The following is a 26,821-nucleotide window of genomic DNA, read 5'->3' on the forward strand; positions in this document are numbered from 1 at the left end:
AAACATGGGAAGATACATCTGAAATCATGAAAAGTGAAATGAGTAGAACCAAGAGAAAGTTATATATAGCTATAGAATTACTGTTTGAAGAATAACCTGTGAATGTCCACTTCCAGAGAAAAAACTGATCAAAAGAAACATGAAAGATATAGTTTACATGTAATTTTTTTTTTGGGGGGGGGGGGGTTGTCAAATGATACCTTCTCTAGTATAGGGATGGGAGAGAGCAAGATACCTGGGAATGTAAATGTACAACCAAATTAATTTAGTTGGGGAAGGAATGAAGGAAAGGAAGAAGGGAGAGAGGAATAAGATTTTATTTTAAATGCATTAATTATTCTTGGTGCAGAGTAAACTAAGTCAGTAGCCTCGGGTTCTAGTTCTGGATCTGAGTAAGTAACTTCCCCTCTGTGATTCTCAGTTTCCTCATTTACAAAAGAGAGAGACTGGACCAGATAATTTTTTTTTTTGGACTAAATAATTTCTAACAGTCCTTCTAGAGCTAACATTCTACAAGCCTAAGTAATTCAGACAGGCTAAACATCAGAAGGGAGATGCCAACTGGCTTTAATTCTTAGAAGGATGATTATTTTAGAATCTCCTGCTTTTCCCAAATCAGTTAAAATTTGCAAAGGCAGTGATCAATGAGCATTTTTTTTTTGGTTATAAATTCATTACAAAATGAATATCTATTTGCTTGTTGTAAATAAATTAAACACCCAGGTCATAATATGATAAGCCTCTTCCAAATTTCAATTAAAATGAAGTTTGGATATAGTAAAGAAACTTTCAAGTCCCATTAGGCTTTTACTTTATATCTACTTTTTGTTTTACAGTAAAGTGCCTTTAATATGCTATTTTTTTCTTTAGTTCAATTTGCTATTACAGCTGAAGGGCTCTCAGAGTTTCTACAAAAATATTATGAAACTAATAATTAGAAAAATTTAAATGTATTTGCCTTTGTTTGATATTAGCCAAAGTCTTTTTACCCATCATAACAAAGTAATGAGTCAATAGGATAAATGCACTTATATTTTATATATCAAAAACTTCTCCAAGATCAATACCAGAAAAATGCTGGGGAAAAACAATGAAATACAATTATTTAAGACCTTTTTGAAGGGAACTGCAGGCAAGCAAATGATGTACCTAATTATGTTAAGAATATGAAAAACAAATTAGGAATCATTATACCATATCAGAATTTGCCATAGGTAAAAGGGAAAAAAATTGCCTGAAAAATCAAGGGAATTATCAAAGATTACTAGTTTTAACAAAAAGATTAAGAATATTTACCAAAAAAAAAAAAATCCTGTGGTTAGTGTGTAGGTCAATTACTATTTTAATCCATACCATTTGCAATATGTCAAAATTATTTGACTGATTGCATGTATTAGCTAGTAACTAATATGCTAATGTGGAAAGCAAAATACCTATCTCATATAAAATGTCACCCAACTTACAGCATATGGGTTTAAACAAAAATTGCCTCCTTGCCTACAAGTTTATTTTTTCCTCCTCAAAGTGAAGTTAGAAAACAAAACTGCTCAATATAATACACCTATGGGGGCAGCTGGGTAGCTCAGTGGATTGAGAGCCAGCCCTAGAGATGGGAGGTCCTAGGTTCAAATCTGGCCTTAGACACTTCCCAGCTGTGTGACCCTGGACAAGTCACTTAACCCCCATTTCCTAGCCCTTACCACTCTTCTGCCTTGAAGCCAATACACAGTATTGACTCCAAGACAAAAGGTAAGGGTTTAAAAAAATAATAACAATACACCTACATTTAGCCAGTTGGGAAAGCAATGAAGTTGTGCTTAGTAGAAATAACAGCCCTATAGTAGAAGAGATAAGCATGAAAGATGAGTTAATTGCAATGATGTAGGCAGGCATGGCTTTTTTCTTGCTTTATGTAGGTTGTAAACTGGTTTGTAGAACTTGGTTGTTTTAAATGCATTTCAAAGACCAGTGATTTAGCCAGATTCTATTTTTCTTGGCTAATTAAGTTTTATAAGTTTGGTTTACTTAAAGTGTGACATCTGTATCTTTCAAGTGTGCAAAGTGGTTTTGGTTAGAGGCAGAATAAGGCTTGAGACATACTTTTCATGGAGAAAAGATGACAAGACCTTCAGATGTCCATGTGTGTTTCTCTATCTTCAGGTTTACTGACTCCAGGATTAAATGATGAACATTTTCCAAAGTGAAAAAGGAAAATTTTGGTGTTTTTAAATCTTGGTTTCAATTTTTCATAAATGATGAAAATGAGGAAATCAAAATCTATCTAGCTTCCAACAGTTGTTTTATGAGGAAAGCCTTTTCTAAAACCATAAAGTTTTATTCTTTATTTATAGACAGTCCTATTTATTTCTACAATTTCCTGTTACTCATTAAAGAAAAGAATACAAAAAATGCTGCCGAAAGCTAGCCTGGTATAATGTGATCACCCTGTATCTCCAATTATTTCTCTGAAACTGTGAACAATAAACCATCCAACTTCACAAAGTTGCTGTAAGGACCAAATGAGAATGTATTTTTGAAAAAATGAATGGAAAAATATGGAGAGCAATATTTAAGCAAATTAGTAGAAAAATTCAAGAAGTATACTTTTTTTTAAAACCCTTACATAAGTCTTAGAATAAATATTAGATCTATGGCAATAGAATAGTAAGGGCTAAGCAATTGGGAGTTAAGTGACTTGCCCAGGGTCATACAGCTAAGAAGGGTCTGAGGCCAGATTTAAACCCAGAACCTCCTATCTCTTGACCTGGCTCTCTATCCACTGAGCCACTTAGCTACCCCTTTAAGTATACTCTTTAAATAATTTCTGAACATTCAGCTCTAAAACTTTTGCCTGAGCTAACATTTTAGAGTGGGCATTAGATCTAAATCGTTTGCTCTCTGAGATCTTAAGTGGCCTCATTCAATGGGATAATAGTTAAAGCTGTAAGGGGCTTTGGAGATGGACAAGTCTAGTCCCTTCATTTTACAGATAAATAGAAAATGTAGGAGATATGCCCAGGGTTACATAGCTAATGTCTGGGCTGGAGGTCCTTCAAGTATTTCTTTCTTTTTTTCTTTAAAATATTTTTTAAAAAGCAATTACATATAACAAATTTCTCCATGTTTTCCAAAGTTATATGATCCAACTTGTCTCCTCCCCATTCCTTCCCTCCCCTCTCATGAAGCTGTCAAGTAATTCAATCTCCCACTAGTATTTCTGATTCCAAGTTCAGTGCCCTATCCACTATTCTACATTGTTTCTCTCTCCCATGGACATAAAATATTTCATTACTAGTAAAATAAAAAAAATCCAAATATTCTACTATATACCCTCAATCACTGGGAAGACTAGGAGGAGAAATAAAGGCAGATTTCCAAATAACTAGAATAACCAGTATCAGGATGTGGATAAGAAGGGCATGGGATCTAGAAATACAAAGTATTACTAACAGTGGCAGAGTTCGAGGAATTCAGTAGGGGATCACAAGAAATAAGTACCTTGGAGAATGCCTAGAAACATGTCTGAATCTTAGGAACTGAAATGTACACCTAAACTAAAAGAAAGATAGCATGGAGATAGCTCCTGTATCTGTGATGGAGAAAAGAAAAGAGGGAGGGAACACTATATCAGGCTTCCTAAAGCTGAAGGTTCTTAAATTTGAAGGTTTAAGCAGAAAAGAATTGTCGGACCAAGTAATTAAAGCCTTAAAACTGTTTAAACAAAGATGAATAGAAATTGTGTTTCAAAAAGGAGATTTGAGGATAAGAAAAAAACTAACAAAAGCGTTTTTAAAGATAAAACATTTTTCTGAATAATAGAACAAAGGGAAAAAAGAAAAGCACTATAGAAAGGAAAATGTCATGGACTATTTTTTCATAAGGAAATTTTTTCAGTGTTGGACATTAAATAGGTTTCAACTAAAATCATTAGAGAAGAAGCAGAAAGAATATACTCTATAATGTCTCCTAGATTGGCAACTCTTTTATCTGAGATATTCTAGATTAGAATGGCTATGAGCTAATATTTAAGGGAGAAACTCAAGTCTAAACTGATGGTATTTTCTGCCAAACTTTCAGGCAGAACAATTCCATATTTAAACATTTGCAGAGCTGTTGAGTTTGGAGGCAATGCTTTCTTTTATTTATGAATCTAAAAACACCAAGGTGTACTCTAGAAAATTTTTCAAATATAAAAGAAAATTAAACTGAGGAATTATTGGTTCCTTCGAACCACACAGTTAAAGAGCGGAGTTAGGGACAATCTAAACTGGACATGTAAGACTGAGGCAATGAGATATAGCTGGCCAACAAAAACCAGGGCTGAGAGATTTTAAAAAGAACTTAAGCTTCAGTCCAAACAGCAATTAAGAAAATTGATTGCCTTGAAAAAAACTTACACTAGATGAAGTATTTCTATCCCTATGTTTCTTCTTCAGTTATTACGTGTTTTAAAGCTGTTGATAGCAAGCTGCCAAAAATGTATCCGCTTTTACTCCTACCATAAAAGGCTCCAGGTTCCTGAAAAATCTAAAAAATTGAGAATTCACAGTAATGATGGCTATTTTTAACCTCTACTTCTCTGTAACAGTGATCAGAGGCATTTGATCTGATGAATATTTACTGAAAAATTTAATCAAGGGAGGAGTATAAACTTTTTCTAGAATAACATAGGAAATGATGTTCTTCATATAGCTACAATACAGCCAAGTAGCTTAGTTTGGATGTCTCTTTTGAAAGAGGAAGTAGCTAGCCACTGAACAAAAGCAGTTACCAGTCCATCAGAACACGAATGCCAAACACATAGAAAGCAGTTAACATTCCAAGTTAATTCCAAGTATGTACTAAACTTAACTTTTACATAAGGTCATATGCTCATGAACCCCATTAAGTCTGTTCTTGATAAGCTTGTTTATAAACAGAAAATGCTCCTAGGGACATCCCTCCAGAAACAGATTTTTTAAAATATAACATTATCCCTAGAAAAGTTTGTCTAATTTAAAAAAAACAGGAGAAAAAAAAACTACAATACCTTTGAAGGGCAAGAATTAAAATTAGGCTGAATAATTAAGAATACATTGTAAATTTAGAAAAAAGGTGGGGAAATACCCTGAAAGCTACATGTGCATCGCTGAGAAGTGGTCCCTCTATTTCGACGACATTCATGCTCGCCTCGCCGGCCATCAGGTGCACGCTGGCTTCCATGCTCTCTACTGAGCTCTGACAGGCCGCACTCTCCCCTGGGTTTAGTGCTTTTGCAAGGGTGTCAAATGCCCTACAATGAGAGATCTCAAATAGTAAGCAATGCCAAACTCCAGAACAAAAAGAAATACACGCAAAATTCAATTCCTAGAACTTCAACATGGCATCACTGAAAAACAATACAGTGATACTGAGCAGTCAGGAGCAAAGAAGGAACCCTTCTGCCCTCATTCCCCCTTAATGCACCACAGGCCCCATGCTCCAGCTACTTAAACCTTCACATTTAACCAGACACTAAGACGGCTTTAAATTTTGCTGACAATTTTTTTTTTAACCCTTAACTTCTGTCATGGAGTCAATACTGTGTATTGGCTCCAAGACAGAAGAGTGGTAAGGGCTAGGCATTGGGGGTCAAGTGTCACAGGGTCACACAGCTAGGAAGTAAGGCCACATTTGAACCCAGGACCTCCCGTCTCTAGGCCTGACTCTCAATCCACTGAGCCACCCTGCTGCCCCCTGACAATTTTTTAAAAAGCAAAAATTCCCTTCCCTTAGTAAAATAGTAAAATAGCCAATTTTCCTTCATTAGGTAACCATTCGAAAAGGCAATGATTCATACATAAAGACACATTTTTTGTAGACTACATATAAACTAAAAATGCCATCAAATATCTAAAGGCTTTTTTAAGATCTATAAATTAAGGGAAAAGATATTTTGTAGAAGATTCTTCTTCAAAACCCAAGGTCATTACATTTAAATTAGATAAACTCTATTAGGAAGAGGAAAAAGAAATCCTCTTAATTTACTGTTTAAAAAAATTAGATACCAAATTGAATGGCAAGTGAACAAAGGGCCTTATAAATACTGAACTCTGATACAGTGCTAAGACTCAAGACATAATATCTTCCCAAGGATACTTTTAATAATGGTGTACATAGTTACATCTAAATATCAAGTTAGAATAATTTGAGATGCTGAATTCTTAAGTTATGACTTTAAATATAGCAAATGACTTCTTAAAGAGTACCAGAATCTTAAGGGCTTGGCAAATACTTAGCTCAAGCCCTTACCTGGTTTTTGAAACATCTCTACAACTTCTGCTTAAATACTTTCTTTCTTTTTTTTTAACCCTTTACTTTCTGTCATAGTAACTATGAAAGAAAAGCAAAGAGGTAGGCAGACAGAGTTAAAATGACTTGTCCAGGTAGGAAGTGTCTTAGACCAGATTTGAACTCAGGACCTCCTAACTCCAGGCCTGATACTCTACCCACTGTGCCATCTAGGTGACCCTGCTATCACAGAAAGCTTAATACCTCATGAAAAAAAAAAACCATATAAAATAGGATAATATAAATAAAATGTTTTCTAAATTATAGAATTATATTAACTGACATTAATTATTACATTTTTGAACAGCCCTAATTTATAGGAAAACTTACTCTCCTGACCACTGGACTCAAATGTGCTTTCTGGATCAATTCAATGGTCATATTTTTATCTCTGTCCTTCAAATATATGAATGAATACACTTGAAGAAAGCTCTCGTAGCTCTCATATTCCTCTAAGTCTTTTTTACTTCAGGCTAACTTCCTCCAATCATGATATTGAACTGTCCAGCCTATCTTTTTAAAGTAAGATGTCTTCTAGAGATGCTTAGAAATAGGAAATTCATTCAGCCAACTGAGGATTAAATACCTTAAGCCATGTTTTTCTCAATTTCTGAATGACACAAAGAAAGATAATAAAGACTCCAAGCTCTCCACATCGTTATGTATTGATATTGAACTTTTAAGTAAAATATTGGTCTTTAATAGTAGTCTTAAAAACTAATTTTAAAAAAGAGATGGAAAAGAAATTTGAAAAACCTAATAGAAATGTCATTGGTAAACTGGAAAAATGCTTTTCAAAATAATCCTTTCTTTCCCCAAAAATGAAAATTAATAAAAACTTCTTGGAAAAAGCATTTTACTCCACACTGCCAAGAGAAAGATAAACATTTCCAGAATATAGCAGAAGAGCACTGGGAATTGGAGTTGAGATTTAGGTATAAATCTTGAGTCTGTCTCTAATACCTTTATGACCTGGGGCTAGTCCTTAACCACTCACATTTGGCAATACTGCAGTACACGAAATCTTTTTCTGTTGGTTAGGAATTATCTAAATATAAGTGAGAGAGATAAAGAAAGAGAAAAAAACCAGTATGGCTTTTGATAAGCTGTAGAGGAAAGGGTCAGCCATCAAGGAATGTTTGAGGGGGGAATGGGAGAGGAAAAAAAAAAGAAAGAAAACTTCCTTGTAAAGGTTCAGTCCTTTCCCCTCCCCCAGAGGTAAAGCCAGTGGCCACATGTTTGTAAAAGTTGCAAGCACTAGGGAGGGAATTCCTATCTGCCAGTGGGATTTTCAACCCAGGATCTCCCATCTACAGGTCTGGCCCTTAAACTACCTAGCAGGGGAGTTCCCAACACCTCAGTCACTCAACTCCAGCCCCTCACCTTCAGATTCCAAAGTCGCGGGGGCCTGGGTCTCAGCATCTCCCCACTCCAATCCCCCACAGCCTGGAAGTAAGTAACCCCAGGATTTGTTTAAGGGGCTACTCACTGCACTACCCTGTGCTGAGTGTAGCAGCAACTAGGACCCTGAATCAGCTTCCCTACAGGTTTGGCGCTGGGTAAAGTGCAGGCTGTCAGGGGCTGGGAAGAATTAGGGGTTCCTGCTTGGTCCTAGAACCCCTTGGTCCAATCTGTGCAAAAGGCTTCATTTCTCTACAACACCACTCTTATCCAAGCTAAAAGAAATTGGGGGGGGGGGGAGTGTAAGGGGACCATATGTGGAAAGAGTCCTTACTAATCTGGGGTGAGGCTCAAAAAGGAAACTGCTCTGATTCTCTGTCTCAGCCAAGGTGCATACTAAAAATCACCCTATGCTATACTCAAACAAAAAAATTAAGAATTCCTCTTGCCTTTCTAGACTGGTTGCCATCTGTTATATTTAAAATTAATGTATCTACCTGCTATTATTTTTCATAAGGTTTTTTAATAATCACTTGAGGTAGAAAAGGTAGATACGCATAGATTTAAAGTCTCTTCCTTACTCTAAGTTCTGACCACATGTCTTCTATTCTCCAAGAATCTCTTTCTCCCTCACCTCCTCCTCCAGCCAAGCATCCATGCCAAAAAGCCCAGGTGGGCTCTGCCCACTCTCTTTTATTAACTTTCGTGGATGCAACTCTGGTATGTGAAGAATGTTGACGAACAAGCCAGCAACCTAGGAGGGAGAGGGGATAAAACCCCCTTGACACAATACTCAATTTGCCTCATGTTCAGTACAGATATAATCTTCATAAATCTTCTTGAACAGTCTATATGATTTCTTGTATACAATTTTAAAAATGAAATTTATGAATATATTTCTGAAAATACCCCAAATCATGAAGCTTCTCCCTTAATTGTCCAACAGGAGCCTTACCTTGTCACATCACTGCTGGTCTGCACTTCATGCTGAATGTCCGATAACGAGGCATCTCCATTACTTAAGCTTTCGATCATTGAAAGCTCAGGACTACTTTGGGAAATATCCTTTGTTTTACCAAGATTTGCTAATGATGTCACCACACTGGCCAGAGTACTTAAATCTCCCTGACATGATTCAGCCTTTAAAATAATCAAAAGGAAATAATACGCATTATTAACCTCCTTTTCCCATGAACTTCATACTCTGAAATATACAAGTTTAACTTGTGAGATATTTATAGAGAGACACAGCAAAGATCTGAATTAATGATTCAAATTCTAAAATAAATGTAATAACCTCAAAGTTTTAAAAATGCTTTCACATGTTTTATCACAAGAGTGTATTATAATGACCATTTTACAGATGAAATCAAGGAACTTCTTAAAAGTCATAATGTTATTAAATGTCAGAAATGGGGTTCTAAGTTCAATGCTCTACCATTCTACCTTGAGATGTTAAGAGTTTACCATTCCAATATATACATGCACAAGAATCCTATTTATAACAGGGTGGTAATCTGGACTATTTTTTGAAGACCTTTAAGGAGAGGGAAGCCTGCTACCTTCTCAGGAAATCCATTCAACTTTTAGATAGTAAAGTTTCTCCTTAGATCAAACGGACTGAAGATTCTCTGCTGCTTCCACACTTACTACTCTGAGCTCTTTTCTCTGGGACTGAAAAGAAAAAACAAGACTAATCTCTCTTCCAGGTGCTAACTTCTGAAGCAAACATTTCTTCCCACTGAATTTTCAAGTTATTCCTGTTAAAGAGCCTTAAGAGAAGGTAGCATTTGTTTGTATTTTTTGTAACAAACAATATAATTAAGTTGATGGTGGGGATACAATCAAGTTATTTTTTAACATTAAGATATGCCTTATGTGAAGATCCCAGTGCCATTTTGAATAATGATTTGTTTGCCTAATCATTGTCTCCAGAAATAAAGTTTAAATGGTCAGTATAAAATCCTTAGCTCTCCAAACAAAGTTTGAAGTTAATTCTTTTAGTCAGCATAACAATTTACAACCTTTTTTTAGGGTATGCCTTCTTAAACAATTTGGTTCATTCCTCTTACCATTGTCCTCAAAGCCTTGGAAAATGAATCTTGCCATTACTTTTTTAAATTGCACTCACCTTGTAATACAATTACATCTAAATCTAATTTTCATTACTTATTCACCCTCAATATTGCTTGATGTTTTAAGATAACCAATATTAGTAGGTATTTCACATTCTAAGAATATTTCTACTTGAAATATTGGTAATAAAAAAATAACTTTAAGAATGCAAAGGGAGTGTGAAGAGTGAATCAAACTCTCTTTGTCAATCAATCAGCAACATTTAAGTTAATCAATCAAAAACTTAAGTACCTCTACTTACTACCTTACCAGTCACTAAGTTCACAAGTCACTTGCTAGAGTGGGTGACAACTCCAAAGGCCAGTGCTCTATCACTGGGCAGTGCTAGGCAAATTGAAAGACTGTGATTGGTTCCTGTAAAGTGTGGAAGGGACAGGAAGGGACATGGAAAAAGGACTATAAAAAGTCCTGAACTTCCTGTCCAGGGGACTTCTTTGAATTTCTCCTTTGGAGTTCTTCTTTGGAGGCTCTACATCACTGAGCTGAACTGAAGGAGAAAACTCTTTCCCTGGATTCTGGGTTGGATAGCTGGGTGATTAGCTGGCATTCCTTTCTTGGCCTTTGAAGAGATTGGTTCCGGAGAGTCCTACCTTGGCATTGGGGGAGGATGCATTGGTAGAACCCTGGCTGAAGATACTGCTGGGACTTCTGGCTGAGGATTACTGGGAAAATCCACATGGAGACAGAGTTTTGGGGAAGCCCTGCTGGGGCTGAGACTGCTGTCTCATGAGAAGGGTTGGTAGGTTTATTAGAAGCTGGCTCTTTATCTACACTTTTCCACTTTCACTCCACCTCTTTGTAAATAAAGCTGCTAAAAGTCATTTTGACTTAAAGCTGTAATATTTTTAAATTAGTGACCACAGTATTACTTTATCTTTCATATTAGCATAAAAACCTACATTTATATTCTTACAAGAGCATTAACAAATCTTAGCAGTATTCATACCAAATGTTTTTACTTTCTAAATGAAAGTGGGAACTTCTCTTGTAGAGTATCAAATATAACTGGCAAGTCAACTTATAGAATCCATTAAATGAAAAAGTATTTATTTATTAAGCATTCACCCTGTGCCAGGTGCTGGAGGTATAATGACAAAATGAGAAAGTTCCTAGCCCCAAGAAATTTGTATTTTACTTATTTCAACAGATAAACACACAATTTGCAGAAAGGTTTCCTTTAAAAGGTAACACCTAAAGGAAAATAAAGCTTCAGAAAAGCAGAAATGAAGTGGAAGGATGTTCTCTGCATGAATAGCCTTGAAGTAACATGGAAATGAGACCTGGGTAAAATGTATCAAGTATGGGAAGAGGAGGAGAATATGAAGGAAGAATGGAAGGGTAGCTTGGAGCCAATCTAGGAAGCACATTCATTGCCAAGTGGAAGCAATTACTTGGAGGCAATAGGGAATCACTACCAATTCTCAAGGAGATCAGCCCTGAGCTTTGGGAAGATCACAATGCAGTTTAGAGGATGAATTAAGAAGAAGACAAAATAGAAGAGAGAAGTCCAATCAGGAGGCTATAGGAAAAATCCAGGCAAAAGGTGACGATGAAGTGATTCAGAGTATTGAGAGTAGGAGTAGAGAGATAAGGCTGATACATTAAGTCCAGTGGCTACCGAATGCCAATGGGATCAAGTATGAATTCTTCTGTTTAACTTTTAAATCCCTGCATAACCAGGCTAGCCCTGACCTCTCTTTCCATACAAATTACTCATTACTTCTCTTCATACTCTCTGACATCCAGACAGCTTTTAGATGTCAGAGTGTCTGGAAGACACCAGGCTTCTATCAGTGCCAAAGGCCACAGATAAGGCAGGTATGGAAGCCTCACTGAAGCAAAAAGGTAGCATGTGCCAGACAAGTTAAACCACCACCACCATGATCACTATTTTCCTTCAGATCTGATGGGAAGCAATGAAAGGTAATCCAGAACTCTGAACTCAAGAGCTTTGGAAGTAGCAAAGCTTTCAGCCCAGTGACCTTGACCAGCATGCTGGGAAGCAGTCCTTGTGCAGATCAGCCCAAGAACTGCTCTTCACAGGAGATAACTAGACACTGCAAATGGAAAAGCAAAGATCTTACCATCAAAGTTCTTGGCTTTGTCAAATGATATGACATCAGAAAGTGACAGGACATTATCAGCAGAGGGGGCACAGAAAAGGCATGACTCTAGGTTTTGCTGCTATACTAGAGGGACCATGAGTCTTTTCCATATAACTTGTAGCTAAAACCTGCCATTGTTTTTTTCCCCCCAAAAGAAAATCAGCTCCTAGAGAGTAGGGGCTGCCTGACTTTTCTGTTTGTTGCCCCAAAGCTTAGCAGAGTGCTCTGCAAGTAGCAAGAGCTTAATATTTTATTCGTTCACTCCTTCCTCCCAAGTAACACCACACCTCCAGTCTCCATGCTTTTGCATTAGGAGCAGTTCCCCAAAACTGTGCACACTTTCTCTTTACTTTGATCCCAGAGTCCCTTGCTTCAAGGCACAGCTTAAAAACCATCTTCTGAATGAAGTCTTTCCAGAACACTCTAATTGCTCATTCCCTTCCTCCCAAAATAGTTCCTATTTAATTACCTTGTATTTATTTTTTTATATTTATTCTGAATATCTTTATATATGTCCTTTTTGTCTCTCCATTAGAATGAAATTTCCTTATATTTAATTCTTCACACCTGAGTCTAACACAATTCTTGGCATAGAGCTGGCACTTAATAAATGCTTCTTGACTGACTAACTAATAATATAAGATGAAACCTCTCGGGGAAACTGATGCCAAGATATAAATGGAAAATTCTATTTTTTTTTTAAACCCTTGCCTTCTGTCTTAGAATCAATATTGATTCCAAGGCAGAAGGGTGGTAAGGGCTAGGCAATGGGGTTAAGTGACTTGCCCAGGGTCACACAGCTAGAAAGTATCTGAGGCCACATTTGAACCCAGGACCTCCCATCTCTAGGCCTGGCTCTCAATCTACTGAGCCACCTAGCTGCCCCCTAAATGGAAAATTCTTAAAACATTAGATAGCAATTCTCAATTAGTCTTCTTACCTTCTCTGGGGTCATCAACATGGCAGACTCTGATTTGATTCCAGACTGATGAATATTCACAAACATTCCAGAATCCAGCAGCCCTGTAGACCTGGCATAAGAAACAGGCATATCAACCTTTCTCTGGGAGGAAAGACATCTAAAAATCCTTTCACTTGTGCTGGCTTCCACACTGCACTTGCCTTACCTGGTTGTTTCATTATCTGTTACAAAAGTGGGAGTGGCAGCCAATGGACTTCTAAGGTCTTTTCTAATGTAAATTTTTTCTGTAGAAGCTGCACAGTTGGAAGATTTTTCCCTTGATACTTCAATAGGTTTCCTCTCACACTGAACAGCTAAAAAAGAAAAAAAAGTTAAGTTGTTATATCATAACTGAAAATTTCTGAAGTAATAAATGCAAAAGAGGTGTTTATAATGGAGGAAATTTAACATAATTGAAACTGAGAGAGAACCCCAAAACAGAAGATGTTAAATTTCAAATTTATCCCCTAATTAGTACAACAAAGCTGTCTTAAAACAAACTTACTCAAACATAATGATTTCTTCTAAAAATATACAGAGTAAAAAGAAAAATAAGGAAATTAGACAAGACCTAAGAGAACCAGGAGTGAATATGATCTCCCAAACCAAAGAAGGATAAAGTCTTAAAAAAAAAAAGGCAGGGGGTGTTAATGATGTCCAATAGTCCACACATATAGTAAAGTCCCAAAGAATGAAGATTGAAAAAAAAAAACTGTAGATTTCATAATATTGGGGGTCACTGGTGACCTTTTGAGGAGAAAAGTTTTTAGCAGAGGAGTCCATTTCTAAAGGACTGAAAAATGAGTGGAGATAAAACAGTAGCAGCAATAGGGGTGCTATTTTTTCAATACATTTAGCAGTAAAAGGAAAAAGAGACATGGAATAGTAATTCCTGCCAAGGCCCAATAGAGAGAGTGAGAATCAAGGGAGACTTGAAAATATCTAGATTCTAGGAAAAGATGGAGATTCAGAATTAAGAGGGGCAGCCAGGTGGCTCAGTAGATTGAGAGCCAGGCTTGACCCTGAGAGATTCTGGAACCAAATCTGGCCTCAGATAATTCCTAGCTGTGTGACCCTGGGCAAGTCACTTAATCTCTACTGCCTAGCCCTCACCACTCTTCTGCACTGAAACTAAAACTTAGTATCAATTTTAAGACAGAAAGTAAGGGCTTTAAAAAATAAGTACAAGAGGGATAAGCATTGGTAAGGAATAGGGAATGGAAGGGCAGAGGAAAGAATGGGAAAAGATGATCAGTATTGAGGTAGAAAAGAAATAAAACAAGTCGGGTTAAAAAGCCTCTATCTTTCAATGAATAGGGGGATTATTCGTTTTATATATGAGGCTAGAACTATTATGTTTGGGGTTTGGAAAAAAGGTGAAAATATTTGGAATATTAGCTATGAGAACTAAGAGGTTCAATAAATGAAGACTAAAAAATTGCTGAGACTAACTAAGGTTATGTGCCATCAAAACCAGCATGGCATTGAGAGTATTTTCCCCATTATGCTTTCAGAAATTGGGGAATCAGATGGCTGAATTACCCAGGGTTGAATATTAACAGGGTGGGATATGTTGCTAGCTGGGGAAGGACAGTATTGTTAAACATCTGAATTACCAACTTGACAACCAGAGGACCAAGATGAGGCATAAGGGCAAATGACTTAGAGAGACAGGCTGGCAGCAAGAACAAACATGAAAAGGCCAGAGGCCAGGACAACAGAGAAGAGTGTGACTATGAAAAGAGAAGAAAAAAGGGAGAGGTGAGAGGAGGTTGGAGAAAGACCACAGCACTAGTAGGTCCAGTATTTCTAAATTCCAAATGCTAAGGAGACTGAAGATATGTGATCAAATCACAGCTTAGACTTGGGTACACTGAAGGGCTCTTTGACAACATGAATACTGAAATATTCCTAGAGAAGATGGCAGGAGATGACTTAGGGAGGAAAACTGAGCTAGGTGTTAGTCACATGAGACCTAGAAATGAAACATCACATTCATAAAAAAGCAAAATACATAGTATAACATGATAGCACTGACCCTGAAGGGTGGGATAGTATGAGAAGAGAGTTTGGAAAAGATAAGATGATAGCAAGTATAGAAATCTCCTCTTCTTGGTCTAGGGGGAAGAGACAATAGGGGAAGAGAAAAGGAACAGCCTCTAACAGAGGGTGCTCTTTTTTGCACCTACCAGAAGAACAGAAATGGGATCCTAAAGATTATGACAGAAGGAACAAAGGAAGTTGTTAGTCATGAGAAAGTAATATTTCTGCAGTGGTTTGGGGAAGGTGGGACAATGGTACGAAAGTTGTCTTTGGGCATTTAAAGGACCGCCGTATTGAAAAGGGATTAAGATTTATCCTGTTTAGAGTTAGAGAGCAGAGCTGACCAAAGGATGAAAGCAGAAGAAAGGTCTTGGTTCAATAAAGAACATCTGAATGTATTCTGGTCTTTCTACTTGGCAAGGAAGGAAATGTGGCCTATTACACTAAACATGGTAGACAGTACAATGTGTTTAGCTGGGACTTATGTATGATTTTAGGGAAGTCACTTCCCCTTTCTAAGCCTAAGTACCTCTGAAATGAGGACGCATTTGACAATTATTTAGTCTCTCCCAGTTCTAACATTCTTTGACTATCACTCTGAGACTCATGGTGATCTCTGAATGTAAAAGGTTGCTTTCTGTTCTTATCACTAAAATATTCAAGCTGAGACTAGATGGTCACCTAAAAGAGACACTGTTGTGGAAATTATTGTTTGAGCCAGGGAGGTGGATTAGATGACATTTAAAGTCCCTTCCTAATCTAAATTCTAATATTCCATCCTGCTTTGGACAGGTGAGAGATTTCTGACAAGTCACTTAAATGTTCAACTATTTTTATTACTTATCTTGAAAAACTTTCCACTAACACCACAGGAAATTTTCAAAAATAATACATGCTTATGAATAATTCTAAGATTAAAAAGTGCTATTTTGAAAAGTTAATGATTACCATCTATCTTTTAATCAGCATTCAGGTCAAAAAGCATAACCAACAGTCACACAGTTAGGGTTTTAGTGCCAGGTTTATGTTTGCAAAGTCAATAAATTCATTTCAGCAAATATTTGTCAAGCACCTACTCTGTGAGAGGTGCCGTGCTAGATAAAATAATTTCTGAACTGCTGCAGAACAAATAGTTATTTCCATACACTAACTGAATGATCAAACCTTTAAGATAAACCCATACCATATAACCGTGAACCACAAAAGCCTGAGGTCTTTCCATATGGTAATAAATGAATTTCTACAGTTCAGCTTTTTAATCAGACTATCCATTTACTTTTCTACTCGTTTCTTTTACAGTTCATGCTTATACATACAGTCTTGTTTCATTCCAAATGCAATGCATCTCTGTAACCTGCAGTATTGACAACGGTTTCGGTGGTGTTTGTTGATAATACAGTCCTTTGATCCTCGGCAGGAATATACTAAATTTTTTCGTATACTTCTTTTAAAAAATCCCTTGCATCCTTCACAGGTTACTGCTCCATAATGACGACCTAGATACAAAAGCATATGATTCCCTTAAAATTACTGTCATGTCTAAAATGGGTGTTTGACAACTGAAAACACTAATAAAATAAATAATATATGTTCTTAGTATACAGAATTTCATTCTATGTAGAAAGTTGATACTTCGGATAAAAGGAACACAATATGATCTTCAATAAGATCAACTGATAGCTGAATGTTTCACTAATAATTTTTAGGCACTGTTGGCCTCGTCATGGATTATTAGTAATGGTCAATGGGTCACAAAATTGAAAGTGAAAAGGAAAAAAAATACCTACTAGTACTAGAAATAAAGAAAAAGTTAGCATGTGGTTTTAAAACAGCTGATTTAAGTTCTATGCTTATTAACATCATGATTCATCACCATAACTGTACTATTTTAGGATAATAATATACATTCTCCAGTTTATTTGAATAATTTATAATACAGATGAGGAAATAATGAGAATAAAATGTAACAGTTCAAAACTTCATTGGGCCAAAGACCTCATCATTTGAAGCATTTTCTCTACTGGTCCAGATTGCAGTCCATCCTTGACTTGTGGTCATATTCAATTTTTATCCATGCCTTTCGATAGTCTTCTGGTTATCTGTCCAGCATGTTTCTGGTTCCTCTGACATTTTGTAGGTACCAATACATTGCTGAGGCTATTCATCATATTTATCCTCCCATCTATATGACTGGCGCAAGTCCTTTTCTAACCAGACATGTTCTTCAGGATGTCTTTTATCCATAAATTATCTGTAGCAAAATGTCAATTTTGTCTATTTGTACCCCCCCCCCCCCCACCATGTGTCTTCTCCTTGTCCTTAAGGCCCCTTGCAATTGTGATTCTTCTGAGACCATGGTATTCCCTGATTCATAGCCATATGACCTCTTCATCTGGTGTTTGAAAAATTTGGTGGCAGGTAATACTGCAAGTTCATTGAAAGTATTGTCAGTTTCCCCAATGAAATTCAGCCTAATCTTTTTTCCTACTCAATACCTAGTGGTATAGTTCACTGTCCATCTCCCTAAAATGTTGTATGATGGACTAATATTATAGGTAGGATTATCCAAATAACTCATTCTCTAGACAATATGCATTCTTTATTTATTCTGTTTTTCTACTGTAGGGAAATATAAGCCAAATCTGTTTGAGTGATTATGACTCTCAATAGGGATATACGGTGGTTTGGAGGGGGAGGGGTTTCAATATGCAGAGGACATCTGGCATAGCACTGGTAATGTGTCTCAGTTTATTTCACAGCATGGCGTTGGCCTTGCTTGGCACAGATATCCAGAGCATATTCATTGGCATGACTGCTTAATGTCAGTTAAACTTCCATAAGAAAAGGCAACAGAGTCAAAGTCTTTACTATTATTATTTTCATTTTCTATAATCAATGGCATGGAATTATTGTGTTCTTGGCACACAGAACATCTTCAACTCTCTTCCTAAAGAAAGTATTCATAGATGGGGAAGAGTGAATTATGTAGAACCAAGAAAATACACATGACTTCAATAGAGTAAAATAAAAAATAAATTAAAAACAAGTTTAAACCTAAGTAGCTGAAAATGCCACATAAGTACAGGAAAATTTATATCTATAATTAAACATTTTAACACATCTCATGAGAGAGATGCAATGGACAAAAGGACACAAAATCACACACACTGTGGGAGGAAGTGATTGTATTAGATGTTTTTATTCAATTGTTTTTCTTTGAATCTAGGAAGTGTTCAATATCTACGTGGGGAGCAGAGAATGGAGAATTTTAGATAACAGTAACATAAATTAATCAAAAAGTAAGCATTTATTAAGGGCTGTGGGGCAGGAACTATGCTAAGAGCTGATGATACAAAGAAAAAATTAAATAGTCTCTGCCCTCAAAGAGCTTACACTCAATTTAATTCAATAAATATTTATTAAACAGTTACTACAATAGGCTAGACATTATCCTTATCATTGATTACACAAAAACAAAAATACAACAGTCTCTCCCCTCTGAAAGATCTCAATTCTAACTTGTAATGGAGGGAACAAATGTGTAAATTAAGTATATACAGAATAAAGGTAAATAGAATAAAGACAAAATAGATAAGAAGGATGGGCATTAGCTTTGGGATCTGGAATATTCCTGCAGGAGACAGTTCTTATCCGTGTCATCAAGAGAGAATATAGGGGGGCATATAGGTAGCTCATTGGATTAAGAACCAGGCTTAATAACAGAAGGTCCTGGATACAAATATGGCCTTAGACACACTCTAGCTGTGTAACCTTGGACAAGTCACTTAACTTTCATCACCTAGCCCTTACCTCTCTTCTGCCTTGGAACCAATAGACAGTATTGGTTCTAAGATGGAAGATTAATTTTTTTTTTAAAAGAGGGGTACTGAGTAAGAGGTAAGAAGAGAAAGAGCATGCCACGCATGGCAGACATGCAGAACAAAGGCGTAGAACAAGGGCATGGAGATGGAAGATGGAGCACCACATGTGAAGATGTTCAATTTGGCCTCATGGGTTAAACCAGATTGAAAGACTTAAAGAGAAAACTGGTACTTGAGTTTCATTAATGTGGTACAGTGAGGAAGCAAAAGGAAAGATAGATACATACACACACATTAGATAGCAACCCAGAAAGAGATTTAGTCACACAATGCCTGGGTCATATATGAGAGGGAAATGTGTACAGTGGTAAAGACTTTAGGTTTGGGAATAGCACAATGGATGGTGCTAAGCCTGGAATCAGGACATGGGCCCAAATCTAGCCTCAGATACTTACTTCCTAGCTATATGATCCTGGGCAAGTCATTTAACCCTAATTGCCTTGCCTTTGTTGTTCTTCAGTCTTAGAACCAATACTAATATAGATTGTCTATCTGTACCCTTCTATGTCTCTTCCTACTGTCCTTTAGGCTACCTACAACCGTGATTCTTCTGAGCCTATGGTATTTCCTGATTCACTGCTACAGAACCTCTTCATCTGGTTTTTGACAGATTTAGTGTCAAGAAATACTCTAAGTTCACTGAAAGTGCTGCCTACTTTCCTCAATGAAATTCAGCCTAGTCTTTCTTCTACTTAATATCTCAATACTTAGTATCAATTCTAAGACAGAAGATAAGGATTTAAAAAAAAGGTTTAGTTGAGAAAAAAATAAATGATGCTGAAAACAGGATGAATCACTTCTATTCAAATACAAATGTGATAGGGAAATTCTGTTGGTTGGTTATAAATACCAGGCTCAGGCAGGGAAGTTTCCTAACTGGATCAGAAATTGAGTGAGCATCTAAATCTATGCCAGGGGATCCCATAGATGGATATTAGCATGCAGCCACTGGAGAAGGCCAGAAGTCTCATCCAACCAGAAGCTGTCAGAAAGGGTCAGAATATGTCAGGATAGTGGAAAAGTACATTACTTATGTTTATGGTCTTGGGACTATTCAGCAGCTTAAGAGACTCCACAGAAGAGTCTTATCAATTATAATATATTTTTAAATCAATTAAATAAAACAATTATCTCAGAAGATCACTTTGTTTGGGCCACAAAATATAGAAGATATACTATAAAATGAGACTAGGAAGAAAAAATGAAACTAGACTGTCAAGAACTTTAAAAGCTAAATAAAGGAGTTTATATTTGATTTTAGAAACAAGAGAGAGAGAGCAACTGGAAGGGAACAACATGGTCATACCTGGACGTAAGGAAAACTATTTTGGCTGCCGTAGTGGAATACAGCCTGGAGTGGGGAGAACTTGGAAGTGAAAAGATGAAATGGGAATCTGTTGCAATAATCTAGGTAAGAGTTCATGAGGAACTGAACTAAGATGCTGGCAGTGTGAGTAGATAGATGCAAGAAGATATAGTGGAGGTAGAAACTACAAGATTGCATATGTCTGGACATGTGGGGTAACAGTGAGGTGAGGAAAATAATGACAAAGTTACAAACCTTAGAGATAAAAAGAAGAATATCTTCAACAGAAATACGAAAAGCTAGAGAGAGAAGTGAGTTCAGAAGGAAAGATTTCCTATTTAGGACCAATTTTGTTTGAGAAAAATCTGGGGCATCCAGTTTGAAATGGCTATTAGTAAGGAGTTGGATAGTTAAATCTAAAGCCCAGAAAAGATCTATTCATTATCTGCAGAGAAGTGATAATTAATCAAATGAGAGTTAATTGATTTTACCCAAAAGAGAGCCTCTAGAGAGAAAAGAGAGACTGGAATAGAGCCTTGGGAAACACCCATAGTTTAGGAAGTATGATCTGGATGATAACCTAGTCATCACAAAGACTTAAAAAAGAGAACTCGAACAGAGTAGTATCACAAAAACAGCAGAAGGAAGACAGTGTGGTCAATAGCATCAAATAAAGCATATGCCAAGAAGGAAGAGGATTTTGAAAAGACCTTCAAACAAATAAAAGATCACTGATAATTCTGGAAAAAGTAGTTTCAATTAATTGATGAAGTCAGAAGCCAGACTACAAAAAGTTGAGGCAAAGAAATAGAAACAACAGAGAAAGATTTTTCTAGAACTTTGACAGAAAAAGAGTAGAGATCTTAAAGGCAATAGATTGAAGGGATGGTAATGTCTAGTGAATGCTTCAAGAATGAAGAATTTCTTCCCCAATCGACAAATGTGGTCAAGGGACATGAATAGGCAGTTTTCACATGATGAAATCAAAACTATCAATAAGCACATGAAAAAGTGTTCTGAATTCCTCCAGATTAGAGAAATGCAAATTAAAACAACACTGAGGTACCACCTTATACCAAGCAGACTGGCCAATATGGCAGCAAAAGAAAGTGATAAATGTTGAAGGGGATGTGGCAAAATTGGGACACTAATACACTACTGGTGGAGTTGTGAATTGATCCAACCATTCTGGAGGGCAATTTGGAACTATGCCCAAAGGGCGATAAAAGACTGTCTACCCTTTGACCAGCCACATCACTGTTGGTTTTGTACCCCAAAAAGATAATAAGGAAAAAGACTTTTACAAAAATATTTATAGCTGTGTTCTTTGTGGTGGCAAAAAGTTGGAAAATGAGGTAGTGTCCATCAATTAGGGAATGGCTGAATAAATTGTGGTATCTGATGGTGATGGAATACTGTTGTGCTCAAAGGAATAATAAACTGGAGGAATTCCATGTGAACTGGAATGACCTCCAGGAATTGATGCAGAGTGAAAGGAGTAGAACCAAGAGAATACTGTACACAAGAGACCAATACAATGCAGCACAATCGAATGTAATGGACTTCTCTACTAGCAGCAATGCAATGATCCAGTACAATTCTGAGGGACTAATGAGAAAGAACTATGGGAACAGAAATGCAGAAGAAAAACCTATGAGCGATCACGTAGTTCAAAAGGAGTATGATTAGGGTTTTGATGTTAAAAGATCACTCTACCAAAAATATGAATAGGTCTTGAACAAGGATACACATATAACCCAGTGGAATTACTTGTCAGCTTTCTGATGGGGGTAGAAAGAGCAGGGTGGGGAGTGGAGAAGAAGAATCATGAATCATGGAACCACAGAAAAATATTCCAAATTAAAAAAAAAAAGAATGGGGAATTTATGAAGGCTGTAGGGAAGGAATAAGCAGATGGGGAAAAACTGAAAATTAGAGAAAGGGATAAATGAAAAAAATTCATTGGTAAAATTGGTTTCTGTTTTTAAAGAAAGTAATAATGAAAAAGAGGGTTAGGAACTTTTCTGTCTTTTTTCTCATTTATTGCTAGCAAACCAACTTTTCCAAAACATTTTTTGCTATGCTTCCTCAGGTCCAATTAATTACTGATATAACTGAATATTATGGTGGATAATGATGTGGAGTAGAGGATCCAGATAAGTTCTTCATAAAATGTCATTACTTCTTTATCCTCTAAAACAGATGCTGGCACATTAGCTCCAGAATGTGTGGTTTGTTAATGGTGATCATACAAGATGATGAAGCATGCCACGAAATGATTTTTCTTGTTGCCCTTAGGCACATGATGAAACTAATTCCTTTATTTACCTGTCCAAAGCAAATCATGAGCATTCCCACTAAGTAACTGTCTGAGTTCCATTTATAGCAAAAACATTAGCCTTCAACAAGAATATGTCAATTTCATTGGTCATTGGACAAAGATCATACATGAATTCAAACAACTAAAATGATGTTTGTAGACAGGTAGAAAGGTAGCTGTGTGATTCCAAGCATATTCTGCCCTCCTTTTCCACAATTAGACCCTAGTCACTGAGAAGGGGTGTGGGGTGGGGGGGTTGGAGGGAGGCACAACATAGCATGAAGGTTCGATTCCTGTTTTTGTCAATAATCAATCACACAGAGAGGATAGGTGGCTCAATGGATTGAGAGCCAAGCCTGGAGACAAGAGGCCCTGGGTTCAAATCTAAACACTGACACTTCCTAATTGTATAACCTTCAGCAAGTTACTTGACTTCCACTGTCTAGCCCTTACCAATCTTCTGCCTTGGAGCTTAGTATTGATACTAAGCTAATACTAATGGATAGTTAGTATCAATTCTCAGACAGAAAGTAAGGGTTTAAAAAATAAAAAAGAACCAAGGTCACCTCTGTACCACAATGATATTTATTCACTATCTTCTTCCTTGAGGTGCCTAAGAATGAAAAGTTAGGATGATTTTATCAAGTTTTACTTTTGTGTTTTTACTATTTTTAACAACAACAAAAAAAGAGAATAAATCAAATTCTCCCACACAATGAAATTAAATATCAATGTAAGACAAAAATAAATCTAATTTTTATCTCTATCCCTGGACGACTGAAATATTTTCTAATAAAACCAGTCATGAAATGCTACTGCTTTCCCATGAAATGGGAAAAATAAATAATGTAGTTTCATCTATGAGGGTTAGATGAACATGTCTCATTTTAGTCGATAAAATCACTTTTTAATTTCATAATGTGGAAAATGAAACTCAATGTACTAATATTAGAAAAACTAAAAACATTCAACATCTTGTATAAAATAAACAGGGTAGCCTAGACCAGCTATTTCTAAGGTTCTTCCCCTACTCTAAAATTCTGTTATTTTATATTTTTTTATATATAATAATTTAGTAAGATAGAATTTAGCAGAATCCTGACTTTTCTGAATGAAGATTAAGTTGGTTCTTGGTTTTTATGTTACAAATACAAAAGGAATTAAATTAGTTCAGAACGAAGGAATCCTCATCACTTATCATTTACAAAAAAAAGATTTTTGGTTCCTGTTCTTTACAGCCATACAGAAGAAACAAAATGTCAACAAAATGCTTCCTTTCCAATGATTTAATTACAATCTATTACAATCTTCTGAAATCACTCTTTGTAGATTACATGGTCTGTCTATTTACTTTAACAATTCAAACACTAAATAGTAATTTATTGTGCTAGATCTGGCAACAAATTAAGGCAGAGAGTTCAATTTAACAAACCCATATCAAGTGTCTATTTAAGTAACTAAATATCAGGCACTTGAATTATCACAAAATAAGAATTGCATTAGATGGAGATAGATGAAAAGTTAGAAGTATCTGCAACTACAAAAGACTAGTACAAATAAGAAATTTAAAAAATATATTGTCTAACAAGACCGAAGAGTAGAAGCCAGAGCATAGAACAATACCAAGAAGAAGAATTCAAAATTTTACATAGTCTTATTGTGGAGATTAAGTGAGCAACCAAATAACTTTTGTGTTTTTTTTTTTAAGGGAGGAAGTAATTTAGAAATAGGGGGAAGAGACTCATGAGAAAACATCCTTAAGAGTTTTCTCAACATCTGATCTCTCTACCCAAACACTCAAATGACCTATTAATACATCCTTAGAAGACACAATCTAGAATATTCACATTCTTAGGTACACAGATGAGAAGCAGAATGTTGGACTTACCACGTTAAAAATGATAACTACTCTCCAACCCCAAAAAGCTACAGGGGGTGAAGAGTCCTAGTTTATATGCAGTTCTCTTTTACATCTTCCATTTGGTAACAAGAAAGATTTACATTTGTTATGTTTCTCAACTTCATAATAAAAGGAACTTTTTTTCTTAAATAAAGAGGCACACATTTCAAAAAATTTCACATCTCTAACTCTTCCCCTTCTTCCCTTTAAAAAGGTTTAAATTATTTTCCATTCTCCTTTGACTAATGAATTTTGTGTATCTAGTTAGATACAAATTAAATTAGATTGAGAGCAGAAATGTAATGAGATAACATTGTAAAGGCACAACCTTTAGAAAAGTCCAATTGACTTTTCTTACATTAATACTAATTTTCTAAAACATCAGATCATCATGAAATGACATAATCCTATTTTAAACTACAATAAAAAGCACCATTTAAGAAAATAAGTGAAAAGATGATATGGATCCCACATAAAAGTTATTTTAACAAAAAGCACAACCCAAAGTCAATTTTTACAAATCGTTTAATAAAACATTTACCTGATGCTTTATCTCCACACACTACACATAGATCGAAAACTTTATTTGGTGTCTGGTCTGAGGAAGAATGATCTGTTAAAATCTAAGGAAAAAATAACATTGTTGTTACTTAATAATTTTCTCTCCAAATAAAACCCCCCCATTACTGTTTTTGAAATCTAACATCCAACTCTGAAGATGTTTCATCAGCCTTATTTTCTGTTAAGATGAAGAATCCAAAAGTTATCATGTGATCTCAGATAGTTTTAACAAGAAAATCTTTTAAAAACTACCTTTATTTGTCATGAAAATTAAAATTACATTTCTAACTCTAATAAACGATTGGTTTTAAGTAGAATGTTCTTACACATTGATCAGTTAAGCCTCAATTAACAATACCCACACAGAATAGGGACACAAATTATTATTACAAGAGTAATAAATTATTTTTAGCATCCATCTCCAAAGAACTGAGAGTAATGTGTCTGTATGGCATAAACATTCTATAACTCTAAAAGAGGTGTATGAATCTATACTAATGCCTTCCTTCAGGAAGAGTCTTCCAGGGTTCTGGAAAGCCAAAGCTACTCTGTCCCTTCCTCTAACAGCCCATCTTCCTTTGCCTTTAAGGGGATGATATGTCTTTATGAACTAATATATTAAATTGTTAGATCACATGAATTTAAGACTCTAAATTACTCAGGAATAAAATCTTTCTTCCTTTTACATAAACACAGGATATAAAGCTTTATATACTCTTCAAAGAATTTTCAAGGAAGTTGTCCCATCAGATCCATGGAAAAAGTTCATGATGTAAATAATCATTATTCCTTTACAAATGGGGAAACTGAAAAACAGTGAAATGCTCATACTCTCACAGATTATTCAAGATGCTATCAGGCCTAGAATGTAGGTCTTTTGATGCTTAGAATCTATATTCTTTCTACTAAATTGTCAGTAAAATTGGTGAGACACAAATATCATTTCTATTTTGTAGTCAGGAAAACCAAAGCATGAGACTCTGTGCTGATAAGGCGAATCTTTTCTGGGTCCCTAGTATAAAAATTATTACAAAAATAACAATCTTTAAAATAAAAAAAAGAAATATGTTTAGGGAAAATATAAAAAATATATCAGACAAATGATTTTTTTTTAAGTCCTCAGTATCGATAACATAATATAGTCCTACAAATGCCTACTTCTGATCAGACCAGTGGTCAAAGGACATGAACTGATTACTTTTTTTACATAAAAAACCCTTACCTTCCGTCTTAAAATCAATACTGTATCGGTTCCAAGGCAGAAGAGCAGTAAGGGCTAGGCAATGGGAGTTAAGTGACTTGCCCAGGGTCACACAAGTGTCTGAGGCCACATTTGAATGAAATGATCACTTTCTAAGGAGAAAATGCAAACTGTTTAATGACAGGAAAATATGATGAATTTCCCTAAAAATCAGAGAATTACAAACTTTGAGAAACTACAGTTGATCCTAAGGAGAAGTAAAATAAGAAAAATGACAACACAGAATGGCTCAGCCACAGGGAAAGGGGTTACCTAACTATTCTGTTGGTCCTACAGTATATCTTTGCAAATATTTTAGCAAGCTAGTATTAACATATAACAAAAACGGCCAAAATTACTTCCTAGCTTTGTGACGCCAAGCAAGTCACTTAACCACAATTGCCTAGTCCTTATCTAAGCTCTTCTGTCTTGGAACCACCACTTAATATCAATTCTAAGATAGAAAGTAAGGGTTAAAAAAAAAAGCAGTAGAAATGAGAATACCTTACAAAAACTTTATTCTAAAAAATTGAACATTAATTAGTTTTCTAGATTTACAATTGTAAACAAACAAACAAACAAACTGCTTTCCACAAAACGGTTCAGCTTCAATGACTCAGTATGGCATGAAGGAGACAACCCTGGGTTTCTCCAAGGT

At 35.9% G+C, this 26,821-nt stretch overlaps 1 protein-coding gene across 6 annotated transcripts in view; it reads right to left on the minus strand.

Moving 5' to 3' along the window:
* The window catches only part of NR2C1 (nuclear receptor subfamily 2 group C member 1), a 96,850-nt gene that overhangs the window by 34,174 nt on the left and 35,855 nt on the right, over positions 1-26,821 (minus strand). For 5 of the 6 annotated variants that reach the window (XM_056798652.1, XM_056798655.1, XM_056798654.1 and 2 more), the window contains 6 exons: positions 24,904-24,985; positions 16,272-16,451; positions 13,079-13,226; positions 12,892-12,982; positions 8,666-8,850; positions 5,107-5,272 (listed from right to left, as the gene is read on the minus strand). In XM_056798652.1, the coding sequence (XP_056654630.1) occupies positions 5,107-5,272; positions 8,666-8,850; positions 12,892-12,982; positions 13,079-13,226; positions 16,272-16,451; positions 24,904-24,985 (852 nt within the window). Of the gene's footprint in view, positions 1-5,106; positions 5,273-8,665; positions 8,851-12,891; positions 12,983-13,078; positions 13,227-16,271; positions 16,452-24,903; positions 24,986-26,145; positions 26,277-26,821 lie in introns of all 6 variants that reach the window. The other variant, XM_056798656.1, reaches the window with a different exon arrangement.

Source organism: Monodelphis domestica, chromosome 5, assembly GCF_027887165.1.
Source record: "Monodelphis domestica isolate mMonDom1 chromosome 5, mMonDom1.pri, whole genome shotgun sequence".
NCBI lineage: Eukaryota > Metazoa > Chordata > Mammalia > Didelphimorphia > Didelphidae > Monodelphis > Monodelphis domestica.